This window comes from Prinia subflava, chromosome 1, assembly GCF_021018805.1.
Source record: "Prinia subflava isolate CZ2003 ecotype Zambia chromosome 1, Cam_Psub_1.2, whole genome shotgun sequence".
Lineage (NCBI taxonomy): Eukaryota > Metazoa > Chordata > Aves > Passeriformes > Cisticolidae > Prinia > Prinia subflava.
Genome location: NC_086247.1, coordinates 47,384,538 through 47,409,056, shown reverse-complemented (window position 1 = coordinate 47,409,056; position 24,519 = coordinate 47,384,538). Strand labels below are relative to the sequence as shown.

Here is a 24,519-nt window from a genome sequence, read left to right as displayed (position 1 = left end):
ATAAAATGTGTGATAGGTTGGAGAGGAAAGAGGGTGTATTGTGTGTCACAGCAGGAGACAGCCCAGCCTGCAGCTGGGTGAAAAGCCTGCAGGCCTTCTCCTGGCCTCCATGTCAGCATCCCTCCCACATGGAATTTTGAGTGCACACTTGGATCCCAGCAGCAATTAGCCAGGAAAATATTGCAAGATAAGTGTTATGGAGTTTTATACAGGTGTCATTTGTGAAGCTCAGATTTGCTCCTAGTCTTTTTTACCTCTGCTCACATTTTGATCATGAGGCTAAAGCATGAGATACAGCCTGCTTGTCTCAGGCATCTCATTTATCTCCAAATGGAAGATGCCAGGTGGGTCAGTCCTTCTAAAGTAGATCCCCAAGTTTCCATTTCAGGGTCATGGAAAACTGGCTTTCTCCTGGCAGCCTCCAGCAGAAGGAGCACTGGGCTTTGGCCACTCTCCTGTGTTCTTGGAGGGGCAGGAATCCTTCCTGGAATGTTCCACAGGAAATCATCTGTTTCACATAGGGGAACGTGGGTGTGTGGTCTGGGAATGTGTATGCCTGCTGGATACAGGGCAGCCAAGTGTTCAGGCTGGATTGTTGTATCTCACGTGAAGTGTAAATGACTTCCAGCTCCTTCCAGTGCCGGGTTCTGTCAGAGGTACCCAGCGATGGGGAGCCTTACTCTGCACCACAGCCTGGGGTGTGAGCTGCAACCGTGAACAGCGTGGGGGTTTTCTCTGTAAAGTGTTTTAGACAACACAGGTGCTTCCCACAAGAAAAGTTGTCTGGTCTGTGCTTTGCGTTGGCATGTCTGGACTAATGCTGCACCTTATTTCAGCATCTGGTGGTGGAAGGCGAACAAGGCGTGTGTACTAAGAGCTGCTTCTGCTCTTCTTTCTGCTTCCCAGGGATATGAAGCTGGATGGTGGACGCCAGTGCCATTCTGCTGGAGTGTGTCTGAAAGAGATAATTGGTCTTGAAGGTGTGGAGCTCGGAGCAGATGGGAAGGTGGGGATGCTTCAGTTCCTACTCCCTTAGATCTTATGTTATAAGGGGAAAAAATGGCTTAACTAATAACAAGCACAAACATAACATGCAGTGTAACACAGTAGTTAAAGCACAGTATGTGCAACTGTAAATAAGCTTAGGAGAAATTCATGAGTACTGCCCAAGCTGTCAACTCAGACAGCTCTGTATCCTTGAAGAAATTTGCCTCTGGCAATATCTGAGTGTGTAAAGCATTACCAAATTACACAGCTTTCCCCTGGCTCTAGCAGGAGGTATCACTGCAGGGTATATTGTCAGGAGCTTGAGAATAATTTCTGGTCAGAATTGTAGCTGTAATTCTGTTGGCTTTCAATTGTGTTTAATAACATTTTGCTTAATATTTTTCCAGAGAGCAGGAAGACAGTGGCACAAATCTGATGAGTCTTTCAAAATCCAGGAGCTCATTCACTTGAATAGAATAAGAAAATAAGAATCTTTAGGGAAATGATCGATTTGAAAGAAATGCATAGAGGAGAGATGGTTTTAATCATAGAAGAAAACATTTCTTCCTGAAAGCCTGATTTACTTTCTACAGCTCAGTTTTATTCAGTCTGCTGTCATATATGTATTTAAAGGCCCTGGGTCAATGCTGCTACACATGTTGTGCTCACCTAACCAGGTGTCAGGCCAGACCACAGGCTGTAAATTCCTGAGGACAATCTGTCTGCTTATAAATAATGAAAGCTCACATGTTTTATTTGATACCTGTTCTGACCTCCTCGTAAACCAGTCCAGAGTCTCAAACTTGGTTTTTTTGCTTCAATGCAATGTTATTGTTGGAAAATGAGCCAACAAGAAGCAAGGCATAGATTTTTCTTGGCCAGGGGTACAAGCAGAGAATCAGTGCACTCTAAAAATAATTTTGTCACAAGTTACTCATTCACACTTAGTCCATGTTGGGGGAGTAGTAAATGATGTCCCACAACCATTGCTGTGAACTGGAGTTCACTTATTACATCAATAAGACTCTGCTAGACAAAGTCCTGAGAAAGAAAAATAGCAGAGAAAGTGCTTCAGTTTAGCAGTGTTTAAGTGATTTGCCTCTGGCAGCTGTGTGCTGAGGGACTCATATAGATGATACTTCAGTAAAGAAGCTGCTGAAATGTGCTACAGAAAAGACCCACTGGAAAAAACCTGACCAAACTGATATATTTTTAAATCTGACCCTTGAGTAGGATTTTGTAAATCCAGTGTATTAGAGCTTGTGTGTGTATGTGTGTGTTTGTTTTGCTGAAGAATGAATGCCTTTGCAAAAGCATTTTTTGCATGGATAAACTGACTGCACTGGAGCAAATGTAGGTGACTGGTTTTTATTCATCTGTGCCTAACTACTAAATCCAGAAAATCCTCCAATAATTTGGCTTCTCTTGCTTGCATTGGAATTGGAATGCACCAAAGGCATCCCACTGCATCCAGGCTGGGCTGAAAGTAACTGTGTGTCCATTCTGACTTTTGTTTTGTTTTGTTTTTTAGACTGTTTCTTATACACAGTTCCTATTTCCCACCAATGCTCTGGGGACTCGGAGGAACACGATAGATTCCACCTCATCTTTCTCCCAATTTCGCAATGCAAGCCATCGTAGCCTTTCTTTGGGAAGAGCTAACAGCACCCAGGGGAGCATTGATGCAGGTAACTTCTCAAGTAGCTTGCTTTAATATCCTTGGATACCCTGATGGTAGACAGTTATTGCAAAGGACTGACGTGTTTTAGTCCTCCCATCAGCTTAAATTAAATAAAATACAGTCTTCTGTTGTGGGTGAAGCACAATTATTCCATATTTGCTCAGAAAGCTTGCCTGTGGAGGATGGAAGTTAAATAAACAAGCACGTTGGTTGTATTGACAGCCCTGATGGCACCCAGCGTGCCTCCTCCTGTCATCAGCCTTGTTTGTTCCTCCTGCATCAGCCTTGTCCTTACCTTCCTTTGCTATGGAAAATTTACAGTGGCAACACAGTAGTCATAAGCTGAAGGTGTAAATTCCACTTGTGACCTTTGTGAGGCTGGAAAGGGCTGTGTTTACAAAACCAGACACAAAACATAAGCCAAAGCACTATATGCTTAAAATATTTTGGCATGATAAATGAAACAAATCAAAACATCTGCTTGAACAGATGAAAACTTGTTGCCGGGAATAAAAGTCACTGTGGAGCATTATATAATTCTGCAGTACTCTAAGCTCCAAATTCACATTTACCAGGTGATTTGTAAGCTCTAGGTCCTCTAAATCTTGGCAAATCATGTTAGTATAGAAAGACTTAGAGTTGTCAAGACTTGGAGCAATTTTTCATCTCTTTAAAAAATCTTGAATGGAGATAATATTGTGCATTATCTGTGAACTTGTTTGGCGCTTCTGTTAAATCTAGAGATTTCTTGATGTAATGAATCCTTTCAGAATTTCGTGTCTAAACTGTTCTTTTGTAGGTAGCGACCTGGGAGACTTTGTTGAATACGACCCAAATCTTTTAGATGATCCCCAGTGGCCATGTGGCAAACATAAGCGGGTTTTAATATTTCCTTCATATATGGTAAGTGATTCTGCATAGGACAGAGAAATTCCAGTAACAAAATCCTGATGGTTGAGGTTTCGTTTGGCTGTATTTTAAGAAGACTCTTATTTTTTTAATCTACTAATAAGAGCTGTTTGGAATGCTTTGTTCTAAATGACAGTTACTTCTCAAGACATGTTACAACAAACTCGTGGAGGTATTACAAAAGCAAACACTTTTATTACCACTGTATTTCATAAATGCTTTAGATGAAAGGCTTGTTTGAACAATGTGCTCATTCTCTGGCGTTCAGAGGAAAATTTATGCTTCCTCAAACTGGTACCTGTTACAAAACAGGAGGATACCCATTGGGGTTTTTCTGAAGTCATGAAGTTACACTGTGTTTTCATGCTAATCATTCACTCCTCTGAACAGCTTTGTTTCCCAGGCATTTATTTCACCATGGGCTAGTCCTTCCTTTAATTGCAGCAATTACAAGAAGAGTCTGTATATTTCTCACTATATCCAAACCCTTAACAATACAGACACATAACTGTTCCATGGTCTGTGGTCTAAATGTTTTGTGTGGTGAGAGACTTCTGCAGCCTATTTTTTGATTGCTCCAAGGCTGTAGATTATTTTGGCAGGACTGTTGCAAGATGCATTGCTATCATACACATGTGGTCATGTATCTGTCTCGATTATCCATCCAGAATAATAGTAGGCAGTAGGAAAAAGATTTTTTTTTAATCCCCAAAATGGTGACCTACTACTGTTATCTATATAGATACAGATTTGATAGGATTTGAAACACTAAGGTCTCAAGTGTTGCCCATGGTCTTGTTTAGTTTGGAACAGAATTCATTATTTAAGAAATGGCTGATGTATGTAAAGATACAGCCTTTGTATGTTCTCATGTGCCCCCCACCCCAGGGGTAATTTGATTTTTGGGTGCTCCTTCTTCAAAATAAGCTGTAAGTGTTTCATGTGGATTGAAGATTATCTCTTTGCTGGCAGTAATGTTCTGTATGTTGCACTCAGAGGCTTAATTGAGTTCTAAGGCTGTCTTTATGCTAGATTTTCAAATAGAAAGTCCAGAATGTCCTCTGCTTACTTGCTGCCAGTTTTCCTTTAAGGTTTGGCAAGTTAATTTTTAGCTGCCAACCCACAAAATGACAGCCTTTTATAGCAGCTACATCTGCGTGAAAAAATATTTGTCAGGTTTTGATATGGTTACTGTCATGGACAGGGAACTGTCTTCCCTCAAGGTGAAGGACATTGTTAGCCAACATCCAAAGGGAGCATAGCTCTAGCAGTCATGGCTCTGCTTCTGACCTTCCTCAGGCTGCCAATGTCTGCCAGGCAGTACAAGTCCCCTAGAATCACCTTTGATCCCTTTCTAACCTGGTGTTCTCATGGACATGGTTAATGAGTCAAAATGGGCAGCCAGGATGGCATCCTGCGAGTTCTCAATCCAGGAGTGGGTGTGCAGTGCCATTCTTCTCTGTAAGTTGGTGGACCACAGCATTTCAAAGTCTTATATTTGTACTTGTGTTGTAAAAAGGAGATGCCTGGGGATTTGACAAGGGGTATGACTAGATGCCATAAAGGTGAAAAATGGACTTCAAGGACAGTTTTTTAAATCAATGCCATTCTTTATCCAGAATATATTTGCATTGACAGGGATCTCCCTGCTTTTTAATTTTCTCTAAGAGTTAATTACTGCTGTGTCTGAAATAATGTCTTATTTGACATTGGGTTTTTTTCCGAGTTTACCTTCCAGACATCATTTCTTCAGCACTGCCTGAGGGTTTGTGTGACTCCCATCTCCCTTTCTGAAGGAAAGCACTAATCTAAGAATGGATTGAATGGATTCTTTTGTTGAGGGGGATCACAGGCAGGTGCCAGGGGCTCTCTTGGCCAGGGTTTTGCCTGCCCACAGCTGTGATGCTGTGCAGGTGCAGGAGCTGCACAGCTTTGCTAGAAGCTAAGGGGCTGATGGCTGTTCTTCAGTGCTCAGCCAAAAGATTTAGGATATAGGGTGCTGGTGCTTCCTTCAGCCAAGAGAAGGGAGAAAAAGTAGTGCTGGAGTGTCCTGGGAGCTTGCAGGTTAAGGAGGATTTTTCAGTTTAGGCAAGGTCTTGTGCATAGAGCTGAATATAAGGCCGTATTGGCTGTGTAGGAGAGTTTACTCACATCTGTTTTAGGCTTTCCTGACTCCACTGGCATTCCCTCCCCCTCCCCTTGCAGTTCACATCAGCGTGAGTAAGTGCATAATAGGCTTATAATTTCAAGTCGTTTTCTTCCCTCCCCAGTATAAAATCAGTGCACACTGCAATTAAAGCAAATTGCAGTCTGGGGCCAGCAAGAGACCTGTGGTCTTTCCTGACCATGCCCAGCCCCTGCAGCAGTGCCAGAGCTCTGCCAAAGGGGCGCAGAGGCCGGGAGCAGCCGCTGGGACTGTGGCTGCAATCGCCGCCTCTCGCAAGTGCAGCTGAGAGCGGCTCTGATGTCAGCGCCCAGCATTTCCTCATGCACAGAGAGCTGCAGCTTGTAATTAAAGTTTCGTTACTTGGCCAGGATTTAGCATTAATGCTTGACAGCTGCAAGCCTGTAGATATTCCCCTCACCCCCTGCTTATGGATGCCAGTGCAATTAATGGGGGGAAGGTGTGGAAGAGGAGTGGATGCTGGGCTGCGTCACTGCCTGCGGGATAGAGCTGCAGGCACTGATGTTACTCCCATGAGCCTGGATTGTGCTTTGCAGGGCAGGATTTCTCTGCTGGGAAAGCTCTCTTGAGGTCTGTGTGAATGCTGCATCAGTAGACACTGCAGGCTTTATCCTGAGGCATAGGACAGACAAAATGCGTGGTCCAGCTTGGAGTTTACTCAGAAATACATGCAACTAGCACTCTACGTGCTCAGTTTTTGTGGAGCCTGACTTTATCATCACTGCCATAGCCTGAGTTTATCATCACTGACATTGGCTTTATAGTCTTTTAATTTTACTGAGCTGAATTAGCCCTGACTCCTGGAGAGAAGTGTTAGCTGCAAGTCCTCAGCTGTTTTCAAGGAGGAGCTGAGCTTTCTCGCCAAGATAGCTCTGGGGAGGAAGAAGTGCTTTTGGTTTGGTCTAGTTTTGTGGTTTGGGTTGTTTTTTGGTTTTGGTTTGGGGTGGGGTTTTTTTGGGGTTTTTGTTTTGTTTTGTGTTTTGGGTTTTGTTTTTTGGTTTTTTTGTTGGTTTGGTTTGGGTGGGGGGGTTGGTTGTTTTGTTGTTGTTGTTGTGTGAGGTTTTTTGGTTTTGTTTGGGTTTGGGTTTTTTGGGGGGTGTTTTTTGGTTTTTGTTTTTTGGGGTTTTTTTGTAGTGAAGTCCCAGGCTTAACAGAGCATACATTTCCCTGTTGCATTTCTAAAACTAATACCCACAAATTGCCTGTCAGGGGCAATTCTGAAAATATTCTTCAATACTTTCCCAATACAAACTCTATGGCTTATGTTAATTGTATTAGTTGTATTTAAACTCTAGCCTGCCCTGGAGAAATTGTTTCATTTTGGGTTGTCTTTGTAGGAGAGTCTGCAATCTCTGCTGTAATATAAACAGTAAGAAATAGAAAAAAAATTCGTGCTGGGGGGTGGGGGGGGAAGGGAAACATCATGTCATGGTTAACAGATGTCTTCCTGGCTGATACTGCTAAAACAGGAATTCGTGCAGATTCTTAAATCTCTCTAGAACAGGAACTTTATCTACCAGAGTAAGCATTAATTTCTTTCTTCGAATCTCATGTAGACTAGCATAGGTACAGACTCATCAATGCCCCCCTGGTCTCTGCATTCTTTCCTGCAGAAACTCCTCCTGTGCTGAACTAGAAACCTCATTCTCAACAGGCTTGAGGCTGATCCTGCAGTGCTGCTTTTGTTGGTAACACAGAAGCACAGGAGCATGTTAGCTGGTCACTGTGCTGCCAAAACTTGCAGCAGCAGAAGAAAAGCCCAGATCAGTGGCAGGTTGACTTTGAGTGACCCTTCTGTAGCCTCAGCCCTGAAATATCCATCTATCTGCGCTCAAGGGATACATGTTGAATTAGGTTTGGGTACTGAACCACAATGTCAGTGTGTTGGTTTAATTATATAAAAACAAATTGACATCTCCACACCACTAATAAAAGAAGCATGTCACAAAATATCTGCAGAGCTGTTGCAGTGCTGCCTGCCAGGCTGCACTTGCCAGGTACTGTGTTAGTGGTGGGCACAGCCAGGCTGCATTACTTAATGTTAGTCCTCCAGTGTGATTTTAAAATTAGAACTGCTTGCTGCCCTGGCCCTTTGGTCTGACAAAAACCCTGCATGATGATACAATGCATTTGGTCTGTTCCCCTGTTCTGTCTTTCACAAGGAGCACCAAGGTCAGGCAGACTCCACTACTGCCAGCGTCCTCCAGTGCTGTCACCCTATTCTTTGAGCCACTTCTGTAGCTGTGTATTAAGTATCTCCAGACTGCTTTTTTATCAACTGCTGACCTTGTACCCAAAAGTCTCAGGGAGCAGAGGATAGCAGTGGTAGATAATCATACATAAATCCTGTGCTTTATGCATTTGATGCTATATTTGGCTGAGACTCCAATAAACAACAATTATGGGAATCATTCCAGAGTGTTAACAATATAAAATAAACTGGTTTCTATCCATGTGCTTATTTACGAAGAGGCAGTTTTGAGACTATTTGCCGTGTGAAATTCAAAATCTTTCAGTTTATGGTCCTTGAATGTTAATAACTTTGTAACAACATAAACGTCTTATTTTAGCCTTATCTTTTCCTTTTTTAGAATTTTATTTATAATTCAGAATCACTCTCATTTCCCATCGCAGTTTAAAGTCTCTTCTCTATCAGGTTTTCCTAGATGTATGCATCATAATCCATAAGTATATGAATTAGGTTACTGGCAGTTGATAGATTACATAGCTGGTCACCTATGGGATGCATTAAAGTAGTTGGATAGTGCAGAGTTTTTGACTTCTTTCCACTTCTTGTGTGGCCGAGAACTTATCAGTGACCGACCAAAAGTCTGTTTCAGATATCAGTCTTCTGTCTGCTCTCTGTGAAGTAGACTTATCAGGGGTACACAGTAACAACAGCTGAAGAGAGCCTATCATACATCTTTCGTTTTATTCACCTATTTTATTTTGATTTTATCCTTCTTAAGCTGAGAGATAGAGGCATCCAAGGCTAGATCATCTTTTACTGGTTGCATGCCAAAGTAGGATTTATTTTCAACAATATTTCATCCTGCCAGTCTTTCCAACCATTTCAGACATTCTCTCTCCTCTCGTATTTATGAAACTATATATACAGCTTTCCTGTGAGAAAGCAGCTGCTTGAAAACACTTGTGAATAACACACGAGCTGAGCTCCAAGTTCAAAACTGCCAGCCATGCAAAAAGTGTGCAGAGTAGAGACTTGGGCTGAAGCATTTATCATGCTGTCCAGGCATCTGTTAGCCACCATATATCAAGGCTTTCATTCGTCTTGTGCAGATTCCATCGCCAAAGTAAAATATACATACACAGATTGGTACACAGGGAATGTAACAGAGCCCACAAAAGGAATATTGCTGAATGCTGAACTGAAATGTGTTCCCTGCAAATAAGCTGTGAGAAACAAGACAGACGGTTCTGGATGACAGAAGTTAGAAACATTGGAGATTAGAGTATGAGAGAGACAGTTTAGTAGTTCCCAGTGCCTTGTTCATGTGTCTGACAGCTCTGGGAGTACAGAGTGGCTGCCTGGTAGGGGATAGTACTATGTATAAGAAAGGATGTTTGGATAGAGAAAAACTGTGCTCCTTTTAGGGAAATATTTGCAAACCCTTCATGAAATTTGGAGCATCAGTATTGATCTGAGCCCTGACCCAGGCAATACCAGAATTGTCCTGGACAGACAGTCATGGGTTTTTCTTCACATGGCAGCTTCAGGTGGGACACGCAGGCAGCTCAAACACAGTGGCCTAAAACAAAAAAGAAGCATAAATGCTGAGTAGGGAGCAGGCAGAGAAGGATGATGTCGTGTCCAGGCCCTCTCCTGTCAGATCCCAGATGGTCTTTCTGGGTTGCTGGACCAGCCCAGAGCTTTCCTGCACTCCCCTACTCGTGGGCAGGGGCAGCAGTGGGGGTTGCTGCTCAGTGGCAAGCTGTTTGCAGGGTGCATAAGGTGCCCTGGGCAGGATCAGCACTGGGGACCAAGATTTCTGTGTATCCTCGTGGGTGCTGTGCCCAGCAGCAGGGGTACTCAGGTGCCTGGTCAGAAACCATTTGAAAGGGTAACTGATTTGATCACTTAATAGATGCTAATCCAGCATGGCTTTTAAACTACCTCTCAACAGATATTCTTCAGGGGTATTTTCTGCCTGCCTCTCTGCTGGGCAGGGTCCTGTGTGCACAGGATGTATTTCTGTAGGTACCAGCTAGACAAGCAGCATCCTGTTCCTCAAAGTCCAGCTTCTGCAGCAGCTATGAAGGGAAAAAAAAATCAAGGGACAAAGAAAAAATCTTGCACATATCCTTTTCTTGAGAATAAGGGCAGTTAGCTGAACTCTCCAGCATGGCACTGACAAGATGAGACAGCTGCCTCAGAGCCAGTGTGTTCAAACATGCTGCCGTTATCCTGTTACATGAATCAAAACCAGCACACACCAGCTTTCATCTGGATTTCATTATTGTGATTTGTATCGTAGAGACTGTTGTCTCACAGGAAGCGGCAGCATTCAGAGTTGGAGAGGGGGAGATCCTTATCAGCAGGACAGAATTGACAAATCTCCGTGTTTAAAAATAACCGTACTCTTTACTGTTCTCAGTTTTAAGCTGTCTGCTTAGTCTCAAGCCTCTGAGCAGTTTGCTTTAAATGAAAGTTCTAAAAAGAGCTTTTCTCCTTCCAAAGAGAATTTAGCTGAATTCTGGCAAACCTCCCACAGGCTGGAGGAGTCCCAGGTCAAACAAGTCAGTGCCTGCAGAGCAGCTGTGGGGAAAGGTGCATCCCAGGGGCTGCTGCTGCTGCTGAGTGACAGAGCCCAGGGCTCGCTGTCCCTCTGCACAGTGGCCCCCAGAGCCACCCTGACACCACTCAGAGGTGAAAGCAGGTGAAACCTGCTGTCTGGAACAACTTCTATGCAGCCCCTCAGCTGAGCCCAGAGGATGGACAGGCCCTCCCTCCGCTGCTGGGCCCTTTCTGTTGGGAAGTGTTGTGCACATAAGCAAAAGGGGAAGATAACCTGGAGAGAGCTAAAGGCAAGTTAATTAAAATAAAACTATGAACAAAACAAACAGTGGGCAGTTAGGTTTTTAGTGAAGCATGAAATAAGGTGCCAGGTAGCTTTGCATGGTAACATTGACCTCACTATTTGTAGGATTGCCTGAGACAACCAAAAATACTGGTAGTTACTAAAATCATCTTTACATTTAATAGGATGTATCTGGTTAGTGCCTGTTAGCTCTGTAAGCAAGAGCAGCATGGACCCATGTTTCCATACCCTGAGCAGCAGACAGCAGTGGTCTAAATTAGATGTGGCTTGTTTCAGTGTCCTCTTGCAGCAGTACTGAGAGGAAGCCTTTTAATCCATAAAACTCCCAGCACATCTGTACTCTAGCAGCACCCAGCTTGCTGATGATCCTTTGGCAACAATACCAAGGAGAAGGCAGGCAGGCAGGCTGCAACATTCCAGGGAAAGAAAGGAAAAGGGGTAATTGTTAAGATCTTAATTCTTCTGCTTTAGAGGTCTGAACCCTGCCAGTGAGAAGAAGCATGTGAGAAGCTGTCTGCAGTGGAGAGTCACGGCTGCACAGTGAATACATACATCCTTCCAGCCTCAGCAGGGTTAAAACCAGGCAGGCCCACACATTCCATTGAAGGCTTTCCCACTGATCCTGGGCAGGGCTGGCTTCTCTTTTCCTCTCTTCCTTTTATTCAGGTGTGGCAGCACATTGCCTGCTTCAGCATCAAGGCAGCTTATGAATTTTTAACCTCAGGGGCACTGCACTGTCTGCCTGAACCTGCAGTCAGACTCATCCATACACATGCAGGGAAGCAGGTGTGGCTGGAGTGTTGATGTGGCAGAATGGCCCATGTTTTAAAACGTGTGCATGACCATAACAACACCCCAAGGCAAAAACTTGAGGTTTTCCTCTCTATTATGTTTGCCTCAAATACTGCTGGGCACTATTTAGGGGAAACACATGCTCTGCTCTGTTTTAAATTTCTAATAATTCAGTACCCTATCTCCTAAATAAAGTGCAGGAAAAGTTAGGTGTGTTTTACTCTTCTTCTCTGGGAAACAGAGAACAATATGATTGAATAAAGGGAATTGTCTGCTTTCTCTCTGGAGCCATTGCATTTTGTATTCCCCAAGCCCTTCCATATACTATTTTAATGATAGCTAAAAAAGCCTGAAAGCGTATTCAGTCAGTCTTTTTGGCTGATTCCAATTCCCATGAGGATATATTACAGCAGAGCTCCACCTTCTATAAAAGCATAACATGCAGCAAGGGTTTTGCAAGCATCTTTCCATCTCTGGTTGTTTGGTGTTAACAGCCGTTTGCCATAATACAGATTAATCAAAACCAGAAATTACAAGGGAACTATTATTTTATGAGCAGGAGAATGCACTGTGCTATCCACTGCTGCTCTCTTACACAGTTGAAGCTGGCAGGAATCTGGATGCTTGGGGACCAGGCTGTCCCCCAAGTGCCCAAGCTGGAACTCCCCTCCACTTCTGTCCAGTGGGAAAGATCTGCCAAAGCTTAGAAGAGAATTGACATTCCCAAAATAAAGGTTGGTTAGTTGTTGAACTGATAGATTTTGGCCAAGTGAATGGGGACAGAGGATTTGGAAAAACGCTATGTAAACAAAGACTAAGGGAACAAGAAAAGTGCTGGGCACCAACAGATGCAGGTGCTGTGTTGGCCAGGAGAACCCTCTGCAACTTGGGGAGATTCCTTAGGTTGTAACAAAAAGGAATAGGAAGCTCAAAGGAAATAGATTGTGCATTTTGAATGTTGTCCTGACTCTTTTGTCCATTTACTGCCTTAACTTACCACAGCATTACTGCCTTCCACTCTACTGAATGACATGTCATATAAGCTGATTACTTACTTTATCATAAATGTATGCTACAGCAGTCAAGCGTTTGTACCAGTGGTTTCTTTAAAGAATCAATTTGAGAGAAACTCACAGTAGGTCTCAGAACCACATGGAGGTATGCACCAAAATCTGGTCATCATATCAATTATTGTGATGAATTTTTTTTATTTTACAAGACTTCTCAGGTAGGTTTCATCCAGCCACATTTATCTTAAAATCACTCACAGCAATACTTGGAAGATGCTAACGAGGTATTTATTGTTCAAGGCTTGTGCTGAACAGGTCACTTGTTTTGTCAGTCACAAAGAAATAGTTGCCTTAGTTCAGACTGAATTTTCCTGTCTGCTGAAAGCATTGGGACTGACTGGCACTTGTTTGGTATTCCTTGTTTCTGGGAACCGAGTGATCTTCTTTGTTACAAACTAAAGGAGTAATTCTCTTATGACATGTTACAGACCACGGTCATAGACTACGTGAAGCCATCAGATCTCAAGAAAGACATGAACGAGACCTTTAAGGAGAAGTTCCCTCACATCAAGCTAACCCTCAGTAAAATAAGAAGGTACGTTGCAAAGCTCAATAAGGCCGCAATGTGATGCAGCTGTCTTACATGTCAGTGCAATCCCTGCTGTACATGGGGGGAAGCACAGCACTGATTGATCTTCCAGGAGCAGTGACCAGCAGAGGTGCAGAGTAAGTCAAAGGATTGCTTTGATTACTGGGATGACTAAACAGGATAGAGGAATGTGCAGACACGCACTTCAGGTGTCAAACACAGCATCTAACGAGATGAGGACGAGAGCTTGGCATGCACTGTATTAAAATACCCAGAAAAATAACACAACAGAGTCTCTAAGCTCATGGCTCTTGGCTTAAAAAGAGATGGAGGAAAGAGAAGTGCTGACTTCTGACAGAAGCTAAAAGAGTAGTTGGCTTCGCAGCAAAGTCTTAATATTCCATCTCTGTTTCTGGTGTAGCAGGCTAGACATATTGCTTCACTGAAGTAATGATAATTTCATTTGACCCTAGTGGCCAGGAGGACACTGAGCCACACTGCTCTGTAACCAGACAGTGCTGCAGTACGTGGACAGCACAGTCAGTTTGGATTTGACCAACCATAACCAGCAGGAAAAGCTGCATACAGAGCACAGTAATCAAAACGTTGCTACTAAACAAATGGTATGCAGTGTAGGACCTCCGATAAAATATTGTTGCTAAAATTGTCAGAGCATTTTTGGTTGCTTCTATAGTTTGACACAACTGTCTGTTGGGGGCAGTGAGGGGGAGGTGATGTAAAAATGTGCCATGAAATGTGCCCCCAAAACAGCATAAAGATATTTGCCCAGTAAATTATGTTTTCCTTTCCATTTGACTAAGCAGGATCTGCTTAGTCAAATGGAAAGGAAACAGGAAACAGTCAAAAGGATCTTGTTTTCAGAGATCTGAAAGCATGGCTCTTAGGGTGAAATTAGAAATGCTTTAAAACTCATCTCACAGCATACTTCTCTAATCTCTTTACTCAGCTTGAAGAGAGAAATGCGCAAGCTGGCTCAAGAAGAATGTGGTTTTGAAGAGCCCACAGTGGCCATGGCCTTTGTCTACTTTGAGAAGCTTGCTCTCAAGGGGAAGCTGAACAAGCAGAATAGAAAGCTTTGTGCTGGAGCTTGTGTTCTTTTAGCAGCCAAAATTGGCAGTGACCTCCGAAAGCATGAAGTCAAGCATCTTATAGATGTACGTATCCAGAGGACTCCAGTGTTCCTTCTCCATGAAGTGCCAGTGTGTGGTCTGTGCAAGCCTGTTTGTTTGTCAGTGAACATGCTCTCCTTTAGGCTTCCAGCTGTACAGCCAGCTAAATACCTTTTTTTGTTACACATTTTTGTGCAAATAGTAGTGATCAATGTCCTTGCCGAGGTATGGGAAGCTTGTTTGATGGGGTAGAAGGCCCTGGTGTCAGATACTCTGAGGTCTGAGGTGTATCTACCATCCTTCTGCCAATACAAGGCAACAGGTGAACCCTCAGGAAATTAATTTTGCTTTAATTATGTTTTTGAGAGTGTCAGTAAGGATTCTCCTTTGGGAGTTAAATGCAGATACTAATTTCAGATGGAGTCAAGTAGACATTTGTATTTCTTTTATCAAGTTCAGCTTTTGGGCAAGAAAACCTAAGGAAGTGTTCCCAATAGAACAGCTCACTCCAGATGTTTTTTGTAGAGTAAGGTGTTTGGTCTTCTACCCACTTCACATAAAAGAGGTAACATGGGGGTGTTATGCCATAATCTTCTGCAAGCACCAAGGTATCAATCTGATTTAATGCTACAGAAAGTCAGGCTGGTGTCTTGGTATGTGGCTACAACCAGCTCACTCAATGGAAGAGACATGGGATCGTGGATGGGGGGCAGGCCTGGACTCATGCCCTCCTCCACAGTCACAGAGCTGGGTTGACAGTCAGTTTGTTAGAAAGCCTTCTGAATAATCACCAAAAAAATCAGCCAAGTGGCAATTGGAAGATCTGGCCCCTCTTGCTATCTTGAAACATTGGTCCATCCAATTGAAAGTGGACCCACTGGGCAGAGAAGTAGCAAGCCAGGAAGATCCTAAGAGGGTGAGGGGGGAAAATATCCCTGAGCAACTGGTTGCCTACTTGTAGTATCCAAATCCAGTGAATACAGCAGAGCATATCGGAGGTTTAGTACATTACAGCACAAAAACAACTGTAAAACTCATCTCATCCCCCAAGGACAGCAGCTTCTATTACTCACTTCTTATGACACCTTCTGCCTCTGAGGCATTAAGATCAAATTGTGGCAAAATAATTTCCCCAACAGGGCGTTGTAGCACAGTCTAATGCTGAAAGGAAAACTAGAGATTTCAAGCAGTGCAGCAAATTTGCGGACAATTACAAGATACGTGTCTTCCATTACACAAGTGATTTTGATGTTTGATGAAGCCAGGAGTTTCCTGTTGCTGCAGTGGTGGTCACTGTGATCGTTTTGTATCTGCTCACAGTGGAATGAGTGAAGTGACGAATGTGTCAGAAATAGCATGGCTGGCTGAGCTCTGTGAGTTCACCTTCACAGTAAGGATTCGGTACATCCAGGTCACACAGCTCAGATTTACTAAACCTAGGGCCATGCAAGTCAATCAGGACACAAGTTTAATGACAGCAGCGTGCATGTTCTGAATGTCATTTGTGGGAAAACCCTAGAAAGGCAAACCCTCGTTCCATTTTTGTTAATTTCTTCTTTTCCCCTGGGCTGTGGTTGCAGAAACTGGAAGAGAAGTTCCGGCTGAACAGGCGAGAGCTGATCGCCTTCGAGTTCCCGGTGCTGGTGGCCTTGGAGTTTGCCCTGCACCTTCCCGAGCACGAGGTGATGCCGCACTACAGACGCTTGGTGCAGAACTCCTAGCGCTGGCTGCCCTGCGGGGAAGAGGCTCCCGACTGTTCCCGCCTGGCTCTCCCGAGCCGCAGTTACTACTGGAAATGCAAAATCAGACTCCCAACACTTCACTCTCTCTCCCCCACCAAAACAGTTTTTCTGGTTACAGGAAGTACTGCATCGACTCTCGGCTTTGACAAATTCGTGTATCGTTACTTTCTCAAAGCAGGTGAAGACTGAGCTGTTGGTAAAAGGTTCATGTGCTGAAACTGGGTGGCAACCGACCCTACCTGTAGGGACTACAGCTATAAAACAGGCAAAACTTAGAAGGGCAGCCTCCATGACCACCCCTCTCTCCATCACACAAACCCTGGAAGCCCACTGAGTGCATTCTCGTAGCGCTTTTTCTACAGACCTGCTGCAAATTCCAAGAGGACTTCTTAAAGTGAAAAAGCTTTTAAAGAAGATAACTTCACTGTGTCAAAAAGAATGTGCCAATCTATTTTTGTATCAGCAATTGAAAGTGCACTTTTTTCCTGTGGGGTATTTGTGTGTGTATCCGTGTGTGTGTGCGTGTGCGACAGCGAACTGATCTCAGTGCAGGTGGTTGGCTTAGCTGTTTCCAAGTGTATCAGTTACTGATGGTGAAGATCAAGGTGACCTTACATGTTTACTTCTTGAACAACGTAACTACTGGAAAAGTGATAAATGGGATCATTTTTGGACACATGGGGTTTTTTTATTCTCTGATATTTCCAGCATTGTACCTTTGAAAGGATTACACTACTACTACTGCAAGAGAAGGATCAGCAACTGACCTTAAGTTTTCAATCATGTTTGTGGTAAAGATGAAAGCATTAGTATAAGATTTCCATGTCATGTTTTTTAAAAATATCTTGTGTTAAGCCACATGCATATTTTTAACCTTCGCACTTTTCCCACTGTGGAGATGGTTAGACTTGCACTCTGTAGTGTTGTATTTCTGTGCTCTATGTTAGAGTGCGTAATAAGCACATTTATTGTGCTCTATCTTAAAACAGTGTTTTATTAAAAAAAAAAAAAAAGAGTAGGGCTCAGCAGTATAACGAGTGTCTTAAGGCTCCAGCAGCAGGGGCATCAGACATTATAGTTTTGGGGTTTTAATTAGGATTGACTGTGCAAAACCTAAAATCTGTACCCATTGAGATTCAGTTCCATTAGACATTGCAGTACTGGAGTTCTATGGTAAAACTTCTTGCAGCTTCCCTGGTTCTGGCTGGACACCCAGAAAGCTGAAAGGCTTTATCCAAGTTCCTGATGCTATATTCACACTAAGCTAATGCCATGCCGATGGACATTGTTCAATTGCTGTTATCATGTGGGATTCCACCCCTGTCCAATCTTCTCCTGTGCTGGTTCACTTAACAGGCCTTGCCCTCAACGTGCCCCACATGGATCCACTAAAGTCAAGTTATTACATTTGTGGTAATTTAAAAATAAATAATAGTCTCAACTGTGAGATATCAGCTGAAGCCTTACCTCTCTAAGTTTGGGAGTGCTTGCGCAGAGTATGGAAAGGGCCTGTGAGCAGAACGTAGAGAAGTGGGACATACCAGAGGATGCAAACACACTAATGCTTACTTTCTTTCACTCTTACTTTAATCAGTTTTATTATTTCCTTCATCTAGGCAAGGAAACATCCAGTTTCTTTACCAGTTTTGACTCCTTTTAATTCTAGTATGAAAAAAGCCTGCATACAATTGCTCTACAGGATCTGGAAAGGTTACACGTTGGGGTAAATGGGAATTTGTTTGATGCTATTTCTCTCCCCCCATTCTAAAGGGGAGGATGACTATGCTAGCTTACAGTTATTATTAATACTTACCTGATTACTGATATGGATACATTCCAGCAGGATTGGGGAGGAGGGCATGAAGAGAAAAGTGTGCACTTAAACCTTCCCAGTGTAATGTCCCATGTCTCTGCAACCCACGCATCACTCAGCCAGCTGCAGTGTGAGGGGAGGGGAGCCCTTGACAGCACTCTTATTCTCTCCTCCTCTTCCTCCTCCTAGCCCCCACACAGCCAAGGAATACTGGAGCCAAGAGCCTGGAGTGCACCTGAAGCATCTGGCTGCCTTTGCTGTTTTTTTCAGACCAAAAAAGCAGTGGGTGTAGTGGGGACCTGTGATGCAAAACAGTCTGTGGGTCAGCTAGGAGGGCTTCCACTCTTGGCCATATCCCTTTCCACCCAAATTGTGTATATACATTCAAAATTTGTTTCTGATCATGGAGATCTGTTTCTAATAGAGAGACCACTCAAGGCTAAGCAGAAGCTTTACCTTTCCACAAAGGCTTCTACCTTTTGCCTTCGAGTCTAATTTTTTTCTTATATTGCTTTATAGCATTGCAGGGAAAAAGCAAATTGTGATTGCAAAATGCAGACTAAAGAATGACAGTCTTACAGTAGTCTTTAGAGATGCTATTGAATCAAGCTGTCACATCTTTTGCCTTCTGTGCTGCTACCCAACCCTGATCTACAGTTTACACAGATTTCTGGGATGAAATCTGATTGCTGGAGACTTTCTGCTTTTCATTGTTACCACTGTTGTTTTGGGGGTGGAAAAGGGTTTCAGAGTGATGTTCAGTTACACATCGAATGTGAAATAAACACTTAAGGTGGTGATGATGTTGCACTGTTCAATTAGGAACGTATATAAAGCCATATGTTGCTAGATCTCAGAGCACAAAGCTTGGTCAGTACAATTATGATTAGGACAATGGGAGGATTTGCCTCCCTTTTCTGTCCAACCCTGGAAGAATTTAGGCTGAAGAGGTAGAGAAAATCTGTACCAAACAAAAATATGTTGATTATTTTCCTTTGTCTTACATTGCAATGAGTGTTGATTTACAAATAATTTTAGGTTCAACTTTAAATAGTTTGGGAAAATAATCCATTCCATATAACTTGTTCTGTTTTGAAATTATATACCGTACACTCTACCATGCAGAGTTTATTCCTTTTATAAAAAAATGAATAAAAGTTTTAAAAAAATTGAAAAACACAGACTCTTTTCCACCTGTGACAGTATGTAAAATTATTCTGTCTCTCATCTGTATGTGAAAAGGTGTTTGGTTTTGTTTCCCCCTGGGACACACAGCTGCTTATTAATAAGCCAGTGGTGGGATTGCCAAAGGACCCTGGCCATCTCCTGTTGTTCAGCTCCCTGCAGAGCCCTCACTTCATGCATTTTCCCTCCATCCAAGATCATAGCCTTCTTCCCAGACCGTTGTTTTGGGTTTGTTGGAATTTTAAGCCCTTCTTTTTTTGCAGCACCTGTAACAGCCAGAAGCAGGGTCTCTTGAGTCCCAGCTGTCAGTATGCCAGAGGATGAGGCACGGGCAGGCTCTTCAGCATTGTTCATATCTCATGACCCCTTGTTCACAGGAGAATTCAGAATATGACTTCAGTTTTGTCCAGGTGGTGGCAAAGCTGACATTCAGCCCACGTGCCAGCTGTAGTTCACAAGCAGCTGCTTCCTCTTTGGAGACTGAAAGCTGTGTTTTGGATTCATGTGTTGCACACCCAGTTGCTCACCATGTGTTTGCATTCAAGCTATGTTTTTTACACCTATGACACCCCCTACATCCAATGCCCATCTAGGTGGTCTCACCAAACATCCCCATTTACTTGTATTTTCATTCCATGTGAACAAAGTTATGGGAAAGGTTTGCCTCCCTACCTTTACCCATCACTCCAGAGACCCACAACTTTAAATCATATTTGTGACAATACAGGCATTACCATGATTTACACAGACTTCAGAACATGCAAACGTACAGAAAAATACTTGGCAATCATTTTCCTAAACTACTTTTTAACTTGCAATGGTGTGTTTGGGATACTTTGTAACATATCTAAATGGCACTAAACTTCATCTGATTGCTCCAGCCTCCTAAAATATAGAGCATGAGACTTGTGTGGAAGCAATGAGGAGTGGTTTGCTAAGAGATGATTGCACCTTCCTACGATGTTAAAGGATTTTGGCACCAGGCCCCATGATAAACATGTAAAAATACACAAACAAGGTAAAAGTAGTTGAGCGAGGCGAGAGACTGAGCAATCGGAGTAACAATGCCAACATCTTTAGCTGAGACTGAAATCTGTCCCAGGTTGCACCTTTGGGAATGGAGGAGAGTGTGGGAAGCAGACTTGCATTTAATTTGTTCATCTCCCATTGTAAAGTCTGTACTGAAGAGGGAGAAAAAAGAGGGGAAAAACCATCAGGTGCATGCTTTCACAGAATGCTGTATGCAAAGCAAAAAGGCCTTTGTGAAGTCCTAAACTGTGATGCTTCCCACTGACCTCATTTGAGCTTGTAATAGCCAGAGACCCCCACCTGAGGCTGGAATCTGATGTCCAGATGAGCTCAGAGGAGAGCTCTTCAGTCCCTGAAAGACACCAACAAACATACACCCTGCCCAGACCCCAGCAGCTAATACCAGGACCAACAGAGAGGCAGGAGAAGCAGTGCTTATAGCACGATACTGGGAAAGAGCCAGAACTGATCCTGCAAAATGGCTTGCACACCTTCAATGCAAGGCAGGAGTGGACCAAGAAGTTGCTGCTGACTTGAGCAGCAAACACTAAATATTGGCTGCAATCGTAAATTGCCCTTCCTACACATTCATCTGGCTTGTCCTACACTCCTTTCCATAATCTTGCTAAACATCATCTTAAGCCAGCTAGGACCCTTGCATCTGTTACACTGTTTAGACAGATGCTCCAGGTTTTAATTCCTCAAACCTGAAGAAGTCTTCCAGTTTGCAGTCAGATTTCACTGGTGACCAATTTCTACCTTGTTGAATTAATGTTAGTATTTAATCTAACTTGAAACTGAAATCTCTCCCCTAAGTGAACTCTGGGGCGTGGTACTCCTTAGCAGCAATCCTTAACGAAGTTCTGGAATTTAGTTAAGCAAGACACTAAAAGGAGAAAGTAGAGGCAAGAAAACCAATCCTCTCCCAGGGGCTTGCACGTGTAGTGGAGTGTTGTCTTGGTTAACAGCAATGGGTACGGCTACCTGGGAAGAAGCTGTGCAAATCGGGTTTTCAGAAACACTGATGCAAGACCTAAACTTGCCTCATTTTCAATGCAGCAGCATCCATGAGCAAGCCTTTATACCCTTCTTCCACCCAAAGGGGAAGTTTCCCTCTTCTCCATTGCTTCCCTTTTGCATCAGCTGGAGGGTTTTTACTCTTGAGAGTTAACTGGGAGAGCAAAGGACAAAGAGGCAGAAGGGCTTATTTACAAACCAGTATTAAATCACCCATGTTCAAGAACAAAGACTGGTTTACCAGGAATGGATTCTGTTCACTGATTAGAGGAATGCTGGGATTTTCTCAGATCGTAGACAGAGCTTTAGCTAAACTTTTCTTTAGTCCGACCTTCCAGCAAGGAAGGGTTTGGAGACATTTAGACTAACTTAAGCCACCTGTTCTTCCCTGTTGCTGTACCATTTACGTTGCCCATAGGGCTGAACTGTGCTGGGTTTTTACAAAGGACAAAGGTAGTGTTTCGCAGCACAAAAATGACAGGCACACCATCAGCTTTTAATCTCCCACACCAGAAGACTAAAAGAACCCTGCTCTGATCCCTAGATTTCTTCCCATCTGTTTGTGTATGAGGAATCCCTGGGAGTGCACTGGTCCGGCTCTTTCTCCTTAGCTTGCATTTCTCCAATCGTCATATACATCCAAATTAAAATAAAAAGGAGGTAAGATGGCAAATCTCAACATATTTATAGAGTGCTAAGAAAAGAGCAAGCTCACCAAACAGCAAGCACAAGGCTTTCAATGCTGGTTTGCTGCCTTCTTGCAAGGAGTGCTCGTGGCAGTCACTGGCTGGGGAAGCAGCACACTCGTGACGGCCTCCCCCAGCCCTTCACAATTCCACAGCTCTTAACTAAACAGCCACTCTGGGTGGGGAAGGGAAGATAACACCAGGAATAGATTCAGAAGAATTGCAGAGCTGAACAGTCTGACACGCTGTGTGAGGGAAGGAGGAATGGTTTGCAAAATTGTAAATATGCGGAAAACAACAGGAGACTGTGGCTTCTAGTGGTATTTTTTGTTGGCAAGCAAAGAAGCATGAATATTGGGGTGGGATTTTTGTTAAAAAAGATAAAAACCTAATGAAGAAACAGTAGCTGTAAAGTGTTAAAAAGACATATAATATGCTTTTATTTCTAAACTGCTCTCATCCCATTCAGTCAAAAATGACTGAATTGCCACCATCTGAGTTGGACCAATGGTCTAGATCGTGTTATTTCCCCAGTCCCTCCCCACTTGCCAGCACATCCGTAACCAGAAGCCTGAACCCTAGACACAGTCTTCATGTTGCCCTGCATGTGTGATTGAGAGCACAGCCTGTGAAGCAATTAACACCTGTCAATTAAACTGCCTCGTGCAGTCCTTTTTAATTGGGAAAAATGCAGTTCTGTCCCCAGTGCAGGGCAAGAGTGCATGGTGGACCTGGTTCCCACCTGGATACATTGGCTACCTCTTACTTGCCTGCTGGGATGAGACCTGGCTGTGCACCCACCCACACCCATTCAGCTTCCCTTGAAAAGGATCCCAGAGCACTGGCACAAAGGGATCTTCACCACAATTGTTCATGTAAACATTCCTAGAGGAAAAGGAAGAAGAAAGGAGAACTGAAGCAGTGACTACCCACTCACCATCATCATCATTATTGTCAGCATCATCTTCATCTCTTAAGAAGTGGCCTCTCTTCTCCCACCAGCTGTGAGAGGACTAAGAGGATGCTGAATGAACAGTGTGACTGAAATGCAACTATTAGAATCCTTCCTTCTGCCTTCAAGGTCTAAAGTGAGTTATTAGTCTGAGCTCCCACGATACAACCCAGGCACTGACTGCACCGCGGCTCCTCATGGAGCACAAGCATTTCAGCAAAACGCCAAAGCACAGACTCACACATTTGAGGTGGACAAAGTCCAACACATTTCCAAACATCAGTAGGTTGTGACAATTTCAGTTCCTTCTAGTTGTGAACATATTTTCTAGTCAAAGCTAGACTAAGTCCAGCTTAATAAGTAACCCCAAGACATTTACATCATTTACATGCAGATCTTCCAAATGAACAGCATGTTTCTGAGAGCTCAATATTTAATGCCATCTTCCAGAGTAACATCCTCCCATAAGCAGCAGAGACTATGGTATCAACATCTGGGGTGTTTCCATGGGCCAAGGTGACAGTGCACACAAAACCAACACCAGAACTGCAAAGTGCTCATCTCCCACAACAGCCCAAGAGATTCAGTAATGTTTTCTGAACACAAGGCTCTGCACACTGCCACCTGCCTACCAGGGCAGCCTGTGTATCTGTATAGAATGGAGGTGAATTAAGACAACAACCCACATAGAAGAAAAAAATGAAGAAAAAATTCTTTTTTTTTTTTTTTTTCTTTTTTTTCTTTTTTTTTTTTTTTTTTTTGTCTAGTACATAACCTTTCCTTTCCTCAAACCTGAGAAATATGCCAAGTCAGACCTGCATCAGTCAGTGAGCTTAGGAGGCATTGAATTCAGATGTACTTTCTAAGGAACATTTTTCAGATCACAGTTTAAACTATGGATCATGCAGATGGATTAAGAACTAGATCCCATTTCTTCTTTTATTCCTTGTTATGTGCTCTTCTCTTGACTGCTGCTGTTTACGCACCTTATTTTCCTTTTTTTTCCCTCCCTTTTTGTTCATCTTTTATTATTTCAATAAGCACAAAGATAAACAGAAAGAAGCTGAGGCAGTGCTGGGAGTTGGGTCTAGCTGACTCTTTCACATGGTGCATCCGGAGCTGCAGACTCCACCCTCTGTATGATTTATTTTAAAAGCCTGCTGTGTCCATTAATGGAAAATTGGACCCTGTTCAGGCTGTGATGGTGTCCATGGACAGGAAAATGGAAAGTTTCAGATTAAAGCTGCAGGAGACCAGGAAGAAAAATATCTGGAGAATTTAATTGATGGTGGCAGAGCAGTAATTGTAGACAAATATTAAAGAAATGGCAGCCTCTGACCTAAAGCAGATCCTTGGGTCACAAGGAGGGGAGCACAAACATCTTACAAGGCTACAGGGCTGCGAAATTAAAATGTTCTTCACCAGCAGGAAGTTCAAACATTTTGCAAAACTGAACACATAGGGTAGAACCACTATCACTGTGATGTTACATTTGCTAACCATCCAAGTTACTCACCACTTAAAGATGTGAGACATATCTGATGACACCCATCTGATTTGAGAAAGTGGTAGGAATCTGAGAGACATCATTCTGCAGTTTCATTAGAATAAACAGCTTTGAGAAGTCACCTTTACTGAAAACCTGATCAGACATTGGAGAAGCCAATGGAAAAGGCACATGGAAAACAATCTACACCTGGGTTGCTGCTGTCCATGGAGCAGAAGACAGTGAATCAATGAAGAAACTTTTCA

At 43.2% G+C, this 24,519-nt stretch overlaps 1 protein-coding gene across 2 annotated transcripts in view; it reads left to right on the top strand.

Annotated features, from left to right (window-relative positions):
* CABLES1 (Cdk5 and Abl enzyme substrate 1) overlaps window positions 1-19,081 on the top strand; it is a 70,999-nt gene extending 51,918 nt beyond the window's left edge. For both annotated transcript variants that reach the window (XM_063395467.1, XM_063395458.1), the window contains 6 exons: window positions 907-1,006; window positions 2,519-2,675; window positions 3,468-3,571; window positions 13,113-13,219; window positions 14,181-14,388; window positions 15,924-19,081. In XM_063395467.1, the coding sequence (XP_063251537.1) occupies window positions 907-1,006; window positions 2,519-2,675; window positions 3,468-3,571; window positions 13,113-13,219; window positions 14,181-14,388; window positions 15,924-16,064 (817 nt within the window). In that variant the 3' untranslated portion in view covers window positions 16,065-19,081. The remainder of the gene's footprint in view (window positions 1-906; window positions 1,007-2,518; window positions 2,676-3,467; window positions 3,572-13,112; window positions 13,220-14,180; window positions 14,389-15,923) is intronic.
* Window positions 19,082-24,519: the final 5,438 nt, after the last annotated feature.